Source organism: Coturnix japonica, chromosome 24, assembly GCF_054131305.1.
Source record: "Coturnix japonica strain WE chromosome 24, WE-NBRP24, whole genome shotgun sequence".
Classification (NCBI taxonomy): domain Eukaryota; kingdom Metazoa; phylum Chordata; class Aves; order Galliformes; family Phasianidae; genus Coturnix; species Coturnix japonica.
Window position 1 is genome coordinate 7,274,860 of NC_140686.1, and position 14,744 is coordinate 7,289,603.

Below are 14,744 nucleotides of genomic sequence, written 5' to 3' on the forward strand. Positions count from 1 at the left end.
AGCAGAATCTATTGGGATCCTGAATTGCCGCTGATGTGATCAGAATACTTGTTGCTAAGTGGGCCACACAAGTCACAAAACAACTCACCTGCTCATGCACACACATGCGGAATCATGCAAACATCTGTACCCACAGGCACTCACATAAATTCAGCACACAGGCTCTGTTGTTTCACACCAATACCCTTCTAATTACTCTGCACTGATATCATTTTCCTTTGCTGGATTCTTCCAGTATGTGAACGGAGTGTTCTATCCACACTGACATGTGTTTCCTGGAAATGCTTGGGTTTTTCTTCCTACCACTCAAAAGATGCCATCCATGAGCAATGGGAATGACAGAAGCTGGGATGTAAAAAGTTCAGGAAACCACCAATACATAGGTCATCATCATAGTATCATAGTCTCGTGCGGGTTGGAAGGGACCTTAGAGATCGAGTCCAGCCCCCGGGATTCGAGCCTCTGTGGAGCAGAGCGGCACTTCTAGCACTTGCGCCACAGGGGGGATTCGAACTCCGGGCCCCAGTGTTGCAAGGCGGCGTCTTTAACCACTGCGCCACCGGGGCACACAGGCACACAGGCTATATCATTAGCTGAGATATTCTGCAATCATGAAGAGTTTGTCAGAAAATAATCACTACTGCAAGTTGTGCCTCTGGAAAATGGGGCAGCATGGGTCCATTATAAAAGACAGCCCAGCTCTTTGCTGCCTCATCCACTTCTCTCACCTCCTCCTTCTTGGGAGCCAGGTGAGTGTGAAACGCCTTCTTGTTCTCTTTGTTCTCCAAACAGAGCTCTGAGCTCAATGAAACTTTCAGATGCTATAAGCTCTGGCTCTCCTAATCATGAGAGAGGGAATTAGGGAGAATGTTTGTCTGGGGAGGACGGTGGGCCTGTAAGGAGTTAACCTGTGGTCTAGGCAGTGCTTGTACAGTTTCCAGAGGCTTTTACTGGGCTGTGTCAGAATGAGACCAAGAATCCCTTGAACATTCCTGAACTGTCTTCATATCCCAGCACTGCAGGCACTTTGATTCCTTCATAGCGTGATGATAGGCTGCTCCTCATGTGTCCTCATGTTCTTTTTAGCCCTGGACATTGCAAGGACGTGTCTCAGAGAGGTAAGAGGGTTTATTGTCATCATCCAGACTGGACCTTTATTTTGACATTGGTCCAGCACTGCCCTTGGTCTGGGGTGAGCACTGCTTCAGCATAGGAGTGACCATTTTCTGCAGTGTTTATAATGAATGGAAGACATCCCAGCTAATCATACAGGCTGTGTGTCTGTTTCCACTTATACTCCCCTTTCATTTTCTGGGTTTTGTCACACCCATCAGTTTGTCACAGGAGCTTCATCTGAGTGTTAGGATTGAGAGGCCCCAGGATTTCTAGGCCGGGTATGAGACAGAAGAGAAAAAGTCAGGAACAAGGAAAACGGTATACTAGAGAGACTGTGTTGTCCAGGAGATTACAGAAGGGAATTTCCAAGTCAGGACCTCTTTCATCACTTTTCATTCCTCTCAAGAAACAGACATCAGTGCCTTCTGGAAGAGGATGTTGACCTGCAGATCTCTGTGCGCACAGGGGAAGCAGCGCTGCCAGGGGAGAGCTGAGAGCCGCTTCCCCAGAGCTCCGCCTTGTACAGATACAGCCCCTCCCTCCCCGGGGTTGTTGCACGGCTGAGGAAGCCCCCTGCACCAGGGTGTCCTTCACAGCACAGAGGTACAAGGTGCTGTCAGAGAGTTCGACTTCTGCCAGCTGCAGGAGGCTGTATTTCGCAGTGGTGTTCAGCCACGAGGTGAAACGGCCGTTTTGTTTGGTGCCTGCTGTTGGCTGATATGTGACCAGCTGTGGGGCCTGGCCTTTCTTCTGCTGATACCAAAACAAGCCATAAATGTTGGAGGTCTGGTATGTGCAGGAGGTCTGGAAGGTGTTTCCCTCCTCCACTGTGACTTGTTGTTCTTGCTGGGTGACAATGGTCTGCCCCATGGCATCTGGAAGAAGAAAGCGAAGTTAAGCAGCTTTGCACGGAAGGATCCAGTATTCCAACACCAAATTCACTTCAGTGTGAGTGAAGGCTCCCTGTCTTTTGTCCTGCAGAAAGGTGTTGAGGCCTGGACATAGCAAGGTGGTACTGGAAGGAGCTCTGTGACCCAAAGCAGACCCTGTGCTGTGCCCTTGCTGAGAAGAATGGTGAACAACCAGTTCTAACTCTGCAGGTTGAAGGTCCCACAAAACTATTGGGAAAAGATGCATCCTGCTTCTGCATCTCTGCCATCTTGGAGAGCTCCTAAGTCCCTCAATATACTCTAAGCTGAGCTGGGGGGTGACAAGTGTGATCTCTGTCTGCGCTGTTAACCAGGAGAATACTGGAGGCCATGGTCATTTTGCACCAGGCAGCATCTGTTTAATGATGATGGACTGAGATGTTTGATGTCACTATTGTGACTTAGACAGAATCTGCTTCTTTCTGTGGGAAAGGCTGAAATGTGGGACTGCAGAGATGTCTGCGATCTCTGGGGTGGCAGCAAATGAGCCAGAAGAGAAAGGCAGAGATAGAAAAATATAAGCAGAAGAAAGCTGAAGAGGGTCCTGAAGTCTCTCTTATGTATCTTCCCTCATCATTTCCAACAGCAGCAGAATCTTGAGAGGACTGTTGAAAACCTACATTTGTGTGTCATTATTTGCCCAAGGCTTATTTTTACTCAGAAGCTGTTTGCCACAAAGACCCGGTGAGGCTGGTGAGCACTTCCTGGGGAGAAGATGGATGTCTTGATTAAAAGCCGGAACTTACCTAGCAGTTGTCCCAGGAAGGCAGTGAGGATGAGATAGCTGCGGTGCATGCTGAGATCGACCCTTCTGTTTGCTGAGTGAGAAAGAGGCAGAAAACCACCTCCCAGCCTAAGAGCTGCCGGAAATGACTCTGCTGGCTCCACAGGCAGGGCGCTCACTGCCATTAGCAACACCCACAGCTAACACCACTATTTTTCTTATAATCCTTAAGCACAGAGGAAAGCCCTATTCCTCCTCTCTGGCTGACAAGCATTGCAGTTCCCCAGTGGAAGCACATACTTTCACCCACTGGCTTCGCAAGGTCTCTCACAATCTCACAGCCACATCCAATACCCCTGCCTGGAGCCTGGTTTCTACACAGCATATGGCTCTCCTCCTTTGCTTAGGATAGGCTATTCTGTTGTTCACTGGCCATCAGATGAGTGCAGCCACCCACTCCTCTCACACACATCCCCCTGTTTGTGCTGTTCCCTCAGACATTAAATGGGACCTCAGCCTGCCAAACCTCCACTCCCAGGCTTTGCGATTCCTTACTCACATCTGTCCCAGACTTTAATACTCTTTCCTCCCAGTCACTGGTTTACTCCTGATGTGCTTCGAATGTGGTTTTGGTCTCTGGCAGCCAGATCTCTTCTGCACAGCAGTCTGTGCATCTACTGGCCTAGACCTTGTTGCACTCCCACATGAGAAATAGAGCACAGTTTCAACACTGCATAGACAAATCAGGAATTAAGAAGACAGAATGTGCTGTGGTGGTCAGGCACAGACCTTATCCCCTAAGGTGTACTTGTTACCTCGATCTGGTAACCTGGAAAGTCAAGTCCCTTTGTGAATGTGTATCGACGGCCCCGACCAAGTCACAGCTGCTTGTTACACCAATATGGTCAGCGGTAAAATGGTGTTTATTGGAATGTGAGGGTCCCTTATATAGGTATCCAGTTTCATCTATATCTTTTTTACATATGCATGACCCAGCAGGGGAAGGCCTATCACGTTACATCCCGAGGGTCGTACTTCGCCTAATACAACAGTACTGATTGGAAATTTTTGTCCTCCTTCCTCTGCAGTGCATCCTGTTTTTCCTCCCTACAACCCATTTTGTGACTCCTTTGACATTTCCCTAAACATTTCTTAATATGTTTGAATAGCCCCACAAGTCCCTCAAGAGCATTCCCCATCTTTCTTTTTATCTTGTCACTTGTCACTCACAAAGCTCAGTCCCTCACCTCTTATCTAACAGCAGTGGCTCCCTAAAGGCAACAGTTAGGTGCTGAGGAGTACTGGTCTCCCTCCTTGACTCCCTTATGCTTACATTTTGGGGTTACTCTATGCTTTATCACTGTCCCTTTTAATTGCACTTCCCAGTGCTCTAGATGATGTTATGATGTGGAGCACTGACAACAAAATCCAGAGAACCATGACAGCCCCACTACACTGTATCAGACTGATTTCACTTGCCTCCTCCAGATCTGATCAGCACTTGAGCTGAGTCACTGTCCTCACCAGAGCAATTCTACACAATAAGTCTTTGAGCCTTTAATCATGGCACTTCAAAGAAACCTTCATTAGAGAATGGACACATTGTAAATCCTGAAATGAAAAGGTAGCACAGCAGGAAATCAAAAACCAGCCCATATAATGAGAAGGGATAGTTTGCACTCAAGGTAAGCTGGTCAGAAAATTATGGCCTGCACCAACCATATCTCTGGACCTGCAGCGATGAAGGACCAGTATAAAAGACAGCCCAGTTCCATACCTTGCCATCCACTTGTCTTGCCTTCTCCTCACTGGGAACCAGGTAAGTGTGAAGCCCTCTCTTCTCCTCTTGCCTGAATAGAAACGCTATGAGATAGTTGAGTTCTATGCTATGGGAGACCATGGAGGAGATGACATCTGCCCAGAGAGTGCTTGGGACACAGCTTACATGGCTTTAGATTGATACACTCCAAGAGTCTGTATAGGTTGGACAGTCCATTATCAGGACTTGACATAATGAAGCCATCTGACTTTCTCAGCCTTTAACTCCATCCTTAGTAGTTGCCTTGGTTCCTTTGTGGGAGACTACCCAGGCTGTTCTTCACATACCCTCATGCTCTACTGCCTTCTTTTCCTTTCTCCTAGGTGTACCTGCAGTCCTAAGACATGTCCTGCTACACCCTGTGTCAGCCATGCCGGCCCTGTGGCCCGACCCCTCTGGCCAGCAGCTGCAATGAGCCCTGTGTCAGGCAATGTCAGAACTCAACCATTGTCATTGAGCCCTCTCCCGTGGTGGTGACCCTGCCTGGACCCATCCTCAGCTCCTTCCCACAGAACACCGTTGTGGGATCCTCCACCTCCGCTGCTGTTGGCAGCATCCTCAGCTCTGAGGGTGTTCCCATCACCTCGGGTGGCTTTGACTTGTCTGGCCTCGGCAGCCGCTACTGTGGCAGAAGATGCCTGCCCTGATAAAGCCACTGGCCATGATCCTGGAGAAATTTGCCCATAAACCACAAACACGGTGCTTGATCAAGAAGGAATCTTCAAGCCACTGCTTTCAGAATACCAGAACATACTCAGCTACCTAGGGAACTGCAGGCAGGAAAGGGCAATCCTGGACTTTCTGAAAACATGGCTCATGTCTCTTTTTAACCTGTACCTAACTCTTTAACTCCGTTTTCTTTTCCATACATATTTTACCTTTCTCTTCTGCTCCTATGCGGCTCCTAAGAACGATCCCTTCCCTCCCTAAAAGGCAGGCACTAGCCTTGCAAGAGTTGAATCATGGGAATGAGTGAATCCTGCACTGTGAAGTCCCTGCCCAGTGTGATCTCATTTTCCTCTAAATATATTCATTAAAGATTTCTGCATCTCATTTGAGCTTTTGATTTTTCTTCCAACCACTGTGTGGGAGGCCATGGGTACAAGCCACTCTGCTGTCTCATAGAAACTGGGTTCCTCCTGCTATCATCAGTGTGGCACCAGGGAGGAAAGAGAGGATAGCAGATGTAGTAGAATTGTTAGGACATCTTAGTGGTGTATAACTGAGCTTGTATTGTCATTTATGCCATCTTACTCACCTAGGTGAGCATAGTTGTGCACGACTCATATTGGCCTTAATGAATCACTGCCACGTGTGTGGTGCTCATTTCTCTTGAGAACTCAGGGCACTGCACCCTGGTCAGCATGGTTTGGTGCCCTGCAGGCAGCGTCCCCTGCGGGCAAGGACAGCACTTTGCCCTGCCACTTCCAAACGAGTTCATGAGCTGCCGCAGCCTTGGCTCCTCTCCCTGTGCTAACAACATGCAATAATACACAGCAGCGTCCGCGAGCTGGGGCCGGGCGAGCCACAGGGTGTTGGAGCAGTGGTCTTCCAACGCTGACAGCCATCCCGCCTTATCTGGAATCTCCTTGGAGCCTTTAAAAGCACTGATGAGGAATGTGGGGCTTTGGCCTGGGAGCTGACTGTACCACTGGATGTAATAGGCCTGTATACTGGTGTGTGAGCAGTTGCTGTTGATGCCGGTGCCCTCGCTGGTCTCTGCCAACGACTCCTGCTGCACCTGGGCAGCTTTTCTGTGTGCTCCTAACAGCCTTCTGCAGAGCTCCTGCCCATGCCATACTTTTGCCAAGTCACCTGAGTTCGAGGGCTTCCACAGCGCAGGACTGCTAACAGCTACAGAAGGCCACACGATGGAGCCCCCATTCCCTCTGAAATCAACACTCCCATGGGTTCAGGAAGGCCCAGGATAGTGATTCATGCCCAAACACTCACAGCTTCTTGGTATTGTCACGTCTTCCCCAAAATGGAACGATTCTCCTCAGGCTTATTAATTGGAAGTCCTTTGAAGTGACCCAACATTACCCTTCTCCTCTGAAGACTTCATGTGAGAGAAGATATCCCCATTTCCAGTGGGACATGGCAGTGAGAGTGTGACATGTTGCTGGACTCAATGGGATCTTTGTTCTTCCCCCAGTCATGCAGGGCATGCACCAGCCCAAATCCAGGACTCACACTGTGGTGTCTTTCCCCAGGCACCAAGATCCTTTCATAGTCCCTGTGCATGTGGGCTGAAAAAGACCTTGCACTCCATGAAGTACCATTGCACCCCACACACAAACTGGGGACTTAACACATCAGCACACCCAGGGGATCTGTTTTGTGAAGGCTTTACTTTCACACCAATTCTGTGTGAAGCCAGCACCACAGCAATGGCATGGAGAATCATTTCTACATAATATGAGGATGGCAGCATCTCTCCTCAGGCCAGCTGTTGTGTCAGGCAATACTGGCTCAGGTGGGATCACAAGAGAAAGAGCATCAGAACCAAGCCCACCAAAGCCCACTGTAACAATAAAGAATAGCTCAGGCCTGGTCCCTGGCCAGTGGTCTCCACACAACAGCACAGCCCTCCCCTTGCTTTGTTGTAGGTCTATATCTATATGGCCCAACATACTGCACTTGTCCTGCCTTGCCAGGTTCTTTAAAGTTCCAGGGCACTCAAATCACAGAATCACAGAATGACCCGTGTTGGAAGGGACATCAAGGATCATGTAGTTCCAACCCCCCTGCCTAGCAGGGCCACCAAACATACACCTTCACTAGATCAGGTTGCCCAGAGCCCTGTACAACCTGGTCTTGAACACCTCCAAGGACGGGGCATCCACAACCTCCCTGGGCAGCCTGTTCCAGGACCTAACCACTCTCCTAGTAAAGAACTTACCCCTAACATCCAACCTAAATCTTCCCTCCTTCAACTTAAAACCATTTCCCCTAGTCCTGCTATTATCAGCCCTGTCGAAGAGTTTACTCCCCTCCTGGGAGTAAGTTCCCTTCAGGTACTGGAAGGCTGCAATGAGGTCACCCCGCAACCTTCTCTTCTCCAGGCTGAACAAACCCAACTCCCTCAGCCTGTCCTCACAAGGGAGGTGCTCCAGCCCCCTGATCATCTTTGTGGCCCTCCTCTGGACCCTTTCTAAAATCTCCATATCTTTTTTGTACTGAGGGCTCCACACCTGGACACAGTACTCCAGATGGGGCCTCACAAGAGCAGAGTAGAGAGGGACGATCACCTCCCTATCCCTGCTGACCACCCCTCTCCTGATGGAGCCCAGGATCCCATTTGCTTTCCGGGCTGCCAGAGTGCACTGCTGGCTCATGTTAAGTTTCTCATCTATCAGGACCCCTAGGTCTTTCTCTGCCGAGCTGCTCTCAAGGACAACTCCTCCCAGGCTGTACAGGTGCCTGGGGTTCTTCCGGCCCAAGTGCAAAACCTTGCACTTTGCTGTGTTGAACCTCATTAGGTTCACCTGAGCCCAGCTTTCCAGCCTGTCAAGGTCCCTCTGAATGGCATCCGTTCCCTCCACCGTATCGACTGCACCACTCAGCTTGGTGTCATCAGCAAACTTGCTGAGGGTACACTCCATTCCCTCATCGATGTCATTAATAAAGATGTTAAAGAGCACCGGTCCCAAGACGGACCCTTGAGGGACACCGCTCGTTACCGGCCTCCACCTGGACATAGAGCCATTGACCACCACCCTCTGTCTGCGGCCTTTCAACCAATTGCTTATCCATCTAGTTGTCCACCCATCAAATCCACCTCCCTCCAATTTGGAGATGAGGATGTGATGGGGGACCATGTCAAAGGCCTTGCTCAGGTCCAGGTAAATGACATCGGTCGCCTTCCCTTCATCCACCAACGCCGTCACTCCATCATAGAAGGCCACAAGATTAGTTAAGCATGACCTTCCCCTGGTGAAGCCATGCTGGCTGTTTAGGATCACGTGCTCGTTCTTTATGTGATCAAGCATGTTGTCCAGGAGGATCTGTTCCATAATCTTCTCAGGCACGGAGGTGAGACTCACAGGCCTGTAGTTACCCGGGTCCTCCCTGCTCCCCTTCTTGTAAATGGGAGTGACATGACCCCTCCTCCAATCATCCGGGACCTCACCTGACAGCCACGACTTCTCAAATATGATGGAGAAGGATGGAGCTTTCAGGTAGGCTTTGGATGGATCTTGACTTGGCCTCTGATACATAGGGAACTGTGCTGGGACAGGAGGGACAGTGATGATTGCCTTCTGGTAAGTGAAATTTGAGGGAATAGAGAGAATTCTGGAGGTGATGCAGATGTAGGTAACTATCATGCAAAGGACAGCATGAGGATGATGATGACAGGAACCATAATGCACAGGGTAAAGTCTGACTGTATCCCTGCAGGCCAGCCCAAGAAGGGCCCCATCATCATAGTAGAAACTGATTGTGATATTCCTTATACCTGGTCTGTACCATAGCAACAGGATAATGTTGAGATCCAGAGGTACTGATCACACCCTGCTGTGACAAAGGTCAGGCCAGGATTAGGAGAGACATGGAGTTGATAATGACAAACAGGACTGTGTGACACCCGGGATGGTCTGTTTAGCCCAGGAGAATGCATTCAATCACAGAAGTCCTGTTCTCCTTTGCCATGGCTTTGTGTTTTCTGATGATGACGTCAGAGGGAGGTTTTATAGGTCAACAAGAGCAGCAGCAAACTTCAAACAGGATGTCTTTTCCTGGCTTATGTGGTCTTCTCATACCTCTGACGATCACTGCTGTTATCAGTCTCTCTCCATTTCCTGTCTCTCTCACTTCTTCCACAGACACAGGTATAGAAAGATTTGTCCATCTTCCTCCAGGCATTCATTCAGCCATTCTTCATGACCCCTTCTGGAAGACAGCTACAAATAACAGACTATGAAATATAGAATTTTTCTTGTTCCATATTTTTTCACTTCTGTCTCATACCTGTTCTAGAAATCCTGGGACCTCTAATTCCTAACACTCAGAAGCAGCTTCTGTGAGGATATGGGTGTAACAGAATCCAGAAAATGAAAAGGCAGTGTAAGTGGAAACAGCCACACTGCCTGTGTGATTATCCAAGACGTTTTCTATTCATTACAAACACTGCTGTGAATGGTGGCTCCTCTGAATGCTCAACAACATATTAACAAAAAAATGCTCCCCTTCTGCCTCTCTGAGACATGCCCTGCTATCACCAGGGCCAGCCATGCCCACCCAATGGTACAAACTAACCAGCCAACAGCTGCATGTATATACTGTCATCGTTAAACCCCTTCCCACTACAGTGCCTCTGCTCAGCCTCACCCTCAGCTCTTACCTGCAAAACACCACCGTGAAATCCTCCACCCCTGCTGTAATTGACAACATTCTCAGCTGTGATGGAGTCTGCATCACCTCTGCGTGCTTTGATCTCTACTGCATTTCCGGACAGTACTATGGCAGAAATTGCCCACCATGCTCAAAGCTATGTTCTTCATCTTCTACTCTTTCCTCTCTTTCCCTGCTATTCACTTGTAATGAGTGTCTAATTCCCCATAGACAAACTGGGTGGTATGGGACTGACAGATGCATGTCCTATAGGATCTTCAACAGGTGTGTTGCGCTCAGAGTTTTGGCAGCTCTGGTGCTGCCTGCACAACAGCTCCCATTGGAAGAAAATTCATTTCCCTCTTCAGAGTCACTAATGTTACCCACGTCCCAACATCAGCCTCCACACAATCGTTTACATGGTGGTCTCAGTTTGCTAGGAATAAAGGGCAGACCTGGACTGCAGATGATACCTCATGGTGAGGCCTTGTGGGAGTCTTTCATTAGGTAGAAAGCATTAATGTGGAAGAATTACTACAAGAAAACAATGCATCATTTCCTGTGCTCCTCCCAGCTCTGAGATTTCTGCATGAAGCTTAGGGAAGAAAACAGCGTAAAATTACAAATGCATTATACAGAAAGGCCACTTTGTAAAGGCCTAACCTGCTGAGAATCTGGACAAAAAACAGAGCAAAGAAGCAGTCTGCATGGGACTGCAAAGCTCAGGTGAGTTTCAGACCAGTTCCTTAAAGCCCTCAGCGCACTGCACAGCACACAAATCACAATGCGGCACGTGTTCTCTGCACTGCCCATGGAAAAACTGTGTTGTCCCGGAGAGTAAAGGAAGAGGAGTTCCAGGTCAGGATCTCTTTCAACACTTCATTCCTCTCAAGAAACAGACATCAGTGCCTTCTGGAGGAGAATGCCACAGGCCCTGAATCCTTGCAGTCTCATACTCTCAAATCAGTTCCTCTGAGGATATCACATGAAGGTGCCTGTGACATCAGCACATACACTCAACACTCAAGAAGGTGTGAAAGTGGAACCCATAATTCCGTGGGATGCCGAGCAGCACGGGGTACATGTTCCTTGTCAGCAGTGCGCAGCCGGGAGGGGAGAGGCGAACACGGCGGGAGGGGTGGCAGCGCCCCCTGCGGGTCCCGACGGCACTGTGCCCCCACCACGCCCAAAGCGGTTCGTGCCCGGCCGCAGCCCCGGCTTCGCTTCCCGTGGGTTCACGGCGCAGTAATACACTGCCGAGTTCCCGAGCCGGGGCCGGGAGAGCACAGGGCGCTGGAGCGGCGGTCTTCTGACACCGACAGCCTCCCCGCCGGGTCCGGCACCTCCTTGGAGCCTTTAAAAGTGCTGAGGAGAAATGCGGGACCTCGGCCCGAGAGCTGACGGTACCAGTGAATGTTGTCGTCGACCTGTATGTTGGGGTGTGAGCAGGTGATGTTGATGCCAGTGCCCTCGCTGGTCTCTGCCGTCGGATTCTGCTGCGCTTGGGCTCTGCTCACAGCCACTGCCGAGAAGAAAAGAAGATGCACTCTCAGAACATCCATTGCTCCAACAAAAAATTATCACATCCCAGCAGGAAAAGCAGCTGAATGGAAAAGGCCGTGCAGGATGGACCAGTGTGGAAAGGGGTATCTATATTCAGGAACGTGGGGAGGAAGGGAGGACGGGAGGGAACGGTGGGCTGAATTCGCTGGAAACAACCGGGCTGAATGCAGCCGAGAGAAGGGCAGGAAGACGGAAAGAAGTGGGGCGGATAAAGGCGAGCAGAGCCCCGGCCCCGCCGGCGGCAGCTCCGCGTACCCAGGAGTACCGCGGTCAGCCCCGCCCGTACAGCCGCACCCCGCCGCTCTGCTCCACCCTCCTCCTCCCTGTCTCCTCTGGCGTCACTCGAGGTTGCTCCGGGCTGCGAGTGCTGTGCACCCGTGCTCGGGTAGCGGGGTTTGGGCTCTTAGTGTACTGCAGAGGAACCCCTGCACGGCCGAGTAGGAGACGAGCTGAGGGACAGCTGCGAAAGCTCCTGCAATATAGAAGAAACTACCTTCCCGCCTGCAGTGTCCCCTGCGGGAGGGGCAGGAGAGAATACGGACGGGACGGGAATGGTCAGGGAGCGCGAAGTGGCCGAGGCCGGTTACCCCCACTGTGCCAGGCGCCGCCGCAGATCCCGAAACCCGGCAGCGGAAACGGGTCGTGCGCTGCTGCCCGGAAACGCGGCAACCTGAGATCTCCCCGAGCCCCGGGTCCCGCAGGCTGCTGCTGCCCATGGTGCTGATATCGCTGCTCGAGAGACCGAGAAAGGCCGGTAACGGCACCGGGACGGCAGGCATTCTTTATTTTCTGTGCTGGATGCATGGAGGATAAGCTCCACCTATCACACATGTGTTACAAATAAAATTTCTCAACTTATATTCATCACATATGCTAAATCTGCAAACATTTTTTCAGACAGTACATAAATATTCCATACTTCATCATAAAATCATTAATGTAGTCTTCTGCCTCATTGCACATGTTCAGACGTTTTGTGGTGGTGGTCTCACAGCCCTCTGGATGAAGTCAGTACTCTTCCTCCCTGTCCTCACTGCTTGAACCTTGTCTTCACCAATGCTCAGTTAGCCTTGGTTACACAATCCTTGCTTACAAAAAATGAGCTGATTCAAAGCAGAACTTCCCTTGCAGACATGATACAAGTTGTTCAGTATATTACTGTTATCTAGATGGTACAAGGGCACAGATTCTTCCTGTTTTCTCAGAAAAATCCAGGGTATCCATCAATGAGCATTAGCAAGCTTAACACCATTGCTAAAACTGGTATCACTGGGATAAAAAAAGTTTAATGTGAAGGTGGTCAAACACTGGAACAGGCTTCCTAAAGATGTGGATGATGCCCCATGCCTGTCAGTGTTGACTGACGTTTTTATAATGCTTTCATGAACATGCTTTTCCTTGTTGTTAACACTAATGAGGTCAAGTAATTGAACCTGAAGATGCCTTCCAGGTCCTCTTCTCTGCATTAGCTTTGTTAGCAGGAAGACAGATTAGAAGAATCTATTGGGATCCTGAATTGCCCCTGATGTGATCAGAACACTTGTTGCTAAGTGGGCCACACAAGTCACAAAACAACTCACCTACTCATGCACACGTGTGGAATCATGCAAACCTCTGTACCCACAGGCACTCACATAAATCCAGGACACAGGCTCTGTTGTTTCACACCAATACCCTTCTAATTACTCTGCACTGATATCATTTTCCTTTGCTGGATTCTTCCACTATGTGAATGGAATGTTCTACCCATACTGTTGCCTGGAAATGCTTGGGTTTTTCTTCCTGCCACTCGAAAGATGCCTTCCATGAGCAATGGAATGACATAAGTCGGGATGTGAAAAGTTCAGGAAACCAATACATAGGTCATATCATTAGCTGAGATGTTTTGCATTCAAGAGGAACTTGTCAGAAAATAATCACTACTTCAAGTTGTGCCTCTGGAAATGGGGCAGCATGGGTCCATTATAAAAGTCAGCCCAGCTCCTTGCTGCCTCATCCACTTCTCTCACCTCCTTCTTCTTGGGAACCAGGTGAATGTGAAACGCCTTCTTGTTCTCTTTGTTCTCCAAACAGAGCTCTGAGCTCAATGGAACTTTCAGATGCTATAAGCTCTGTTCCATGCCTGTCTCTGTTTATCATGAGAGAGGGAATTAGGGAGAATGTTTGTCTGGGGAGGACGGTGGGCCTGTAAGGAGGTCTAGGCATTGCTTGTACAGATCCCAGAGGCTTTTACTGGGCTGTGTCAGAATGATACCAAGAATCCCTTGAACACTCCCGAACTGTCTTCATATCCCAGCACTGCAGGCACTTTGATTCCTTCATAGCATGATGATAGGCTGCTCCTCATGTGTCCTCATGTTCTTTTTAGCCCTGCCCCCTCTCCCAGGTGTACCTCCATCCCTGAGACATGTCCTGCTGCAACCAGTGCCAGCCATGCCAGCCCTGTGGCCCAACTCCTCTGGCCAGCAGCTGCAATGAGCCCTGTGTCAGGCAGTGCCAGAACTCCACCATTGTCATCCAGCCCTCTCCCGTGGTGGTGACCCTGCCCGGACCCATCCTCAGCTCCTTCCCACAGAACACTGCCGTGGGATCCTCCACCTCCGCTGCTGTTGGCAGCATCCTCAGCTCTGAGGGTGTGCCCATCACCTCTGGGGGCCTTGACCTCTCCTGCATTTCCAACCGCTACTGTGGCAGAAGGTGCAATCCTTGCTAAAGGTGGTGCAGGCAAGGACACCAAGGAATTCTGAACATGGCAATGGACAGAGAAATGTACTGCTGTTCTTGCTCTGCAAGTCAGACATGTGGTGGCAGCATTTTGGCTCTCTGTCAACATGGAGAAAGCCTACTGATACTCCTTCTTACTCACTCTTTCTATCTAATATCATTTCTGTTCTTTTGCCTTTAGAGACCTCTGTTGTTACCCCCTAAAATGAGCCCTGAGTGACCTGCTCATCTCCCAAAAACTCTGGGCTGGGAGAAACAGGTCTTTGGCAATGAGGACATAGGAAAGGGGAACGGATTCTTGTCTGCTCCTGCTGTTCACTGCCCACAGGGCCTCTGCTTGGAGTGACAGCATTTCTCTCCTTAGACTCATTAAACACATTTTGCAACCCTCAGTGTTTCCTTCTGTGTTGGTGTGGATTTTTTTACCCCACATCCGCAGAGATGGCCAAAGTTTAAAGCAATGCCCTTGGTGATAGCAAGCTTGGGAGACTCCATCACTCCTCAGGTTATTGGAGGTCAGGGCACACTGCAGACA

General features: G+C 49.8%; 1 protein-coding gene and 3 pseudogenes across 2 annotated transcripts; 2 read left to right on the plus strand and 2 right to left on the minus strand.

The window, feature by feature from the left end:
• Window positions 1–1,397: 1,397 nt before the first annotated feature.
• On the minus strand, window positions 1,398–3,023 carry LOC146757193 (uncharacterized). The gene is made up of 2 exons (XM_085523720.1): window positions 2,792–3,023; window positions 1,398–1,991 (listed from the first exon to the last, which is right to left on the minus strand). The coding sequence occupies exons 1-2, from the start codon at window positions 2,952–2,954 to the stop codon at window positions 1,417–1,419; spliced, it is 738 nt and encodes a 245-aa protein (XP_085379846.1). The 5' UTR covers window positions 2,955–3,023; the 3' UTR covers window positions 1,398–1,416.
• A 1,902-nt stretch (window positions 3,024–4,925) lies between these two features.
• LOC146757194 (feather beta keratin-like) lies at window positions 4,926–5,635 on the plus strand (annotated as a pseudogene).
• A 5,269-nt stretch (window positions 5,636–10,904) lies between these two features.
• Window positions 10,905–13,898, minus strand: LOC146757195 (uncharacterized; annotated as a pseudogene). The gene is made up of 2 exons (XR_014937120.1): window positions 11,979–13,898; window positions 10,905–11,444 (listed from the first exon to the last, which is right to left on the minus strand). The product of XR_014937120.1 is annotated as an uncharacterized LOC146757195 (transcript).
• LOC146757196 (feather keratin Cos1-1/Cos1-3/Cos2-1 pseudogene) lies at window positions 13,828–14,515 on the plus strand (annotated as a pseudogene).
• The last annotated feature ends 229 nt before the right edge of the window (window positions 14,516–14,744 follow it).